Source organism: Thermobia domestica, chromosome 5, assembly GCF_964235325.1.
Source record: "Thermobia domestica chromosome 5, izTheDome1.hap1.1, whole genome shotgun sequence".
Classification (NCBI taxonomy): Eukaryota; Metazoa; Arthropoda; class Insecta; order Zygentoma; family Lepismatidae; genus Thermobia; species Thermobia domestica.
This window is the reverse complement of record NC_137458.1, coordinates 211,391,974-211,393,158: the sequence shown is the minus strand read 5'-3', so window position 1 is coordinate 211,393,158 and position 1,185 is coordinate 211,391,974. Positions and strand designations below refer to the sequence as shown.

The 1,185-nt window shown below is 37.2% G+C and overlaps 1 protein-coding gene across 1 annotated transcript; it reads left to right on the top strand.

Moving 5' to 3' along the window:
* Positions 1-221: 221 nt before the first annotated feature.
* Positions 222-668, top strand: LOC145685381 (epithelial serine protease-like). The gene has a single exon (XM_081757774.1). It carries the CDS (start codon positions 222-224, stop codon positions 666-668), a length of 447 nt encoding a protein of 148 aa, XP_081613900.1.
* The last annotated feature ends 517 nt before the right edge of the window (positions 669-1,185 follow it).

Genomic DNA, 1,185 nt, shown 5'->3' with positions numbered 1-1,185 from the left:
TCATATTGGGCATTCTTACCCTAAATGACACGAGCAGGAAGCATCCAGCGTGTACTCAAACGCCCTTGGATTGGAACCTTGTTTCTATAGTCAATCGACCGCTACATGAAATTATAATATGGTATGATGTGTTATTTTAAGACATGCATTTCTAAGCATTTAAAAGAGGAAGTGTCATTACTGTTTTACTGTGTGGTTAGTTATAACAAAGAAAAAGCAGGATGTTATACCTACTGGAAATTCTTGTGGCAAACACGTTTTTATGTACTGCTGCTACAGCAAATTACAGTAGAATTATTGGAGGAAGCGTTGCAAATATACAGAAATATAAGTATGTTGTCCATATGTATGTTTTTGGAGAAGGCCGTAAATCTATTTGTGGAGGATCTATTATCTCTGAGTATTGGATTCTTACTGCAGCACACTGTTTTGTTGAAGCATTCAAAGAAATTGTAGTGAGTGCAGGGCATACACAACTAATGCCGTCAGAACCTTTCAGCAGAGGCACGGTTTCTCTTGCGTTTCCACATCCCTATTTTATTCCTCGAGTTCGACATGATATTGGGCTTCTAAAACTTAAACATGGACTAACAAATTTTCATAACTTGTCTGTGGCAACATTGCCCAAGGATATTTTATCTAATACAGTCACACCAAACAGTAGATGAACTGCGGTCGGTTGGGGTGTAACGACGGAAGGTGTAAACGAACCGGCCGAAGTGCTAATGGAAGTTGAGATGCCTATCTTGGATGTAAATAGTTTGATGAGCAATTGATGTAGAATAATCTGTTGATGTAGAACCATCTGTTGATGTAGAGCCATCTGTTGATGTAGAACCATCTGTTGATGTAGAACCATCTTCCTCAGAATTATTTGCTATTACATCTTGAATCCAATTCAGATATGAAGCAACTTTCGTGAATATACCTGGAGAATATTCTTTGCCACAAGCACTCATTACAATAACTCCTACAACTACATTATCACATGTTAGAGGTCCACCTGAATCCCTGGAGCAAAAACCTTTACCTCCTTCTAAAACTCCAGCACATATTGTATTATTCCGATCTACGGTGATTTTCAGAGTATAATACAACTCGTAGTATAAAGCCTTTCAAAATTCGTTGTAAAAATATGTATGTTTGTCTTATTTTCCACGAAAATAAAACTAGAACTTTATTCAA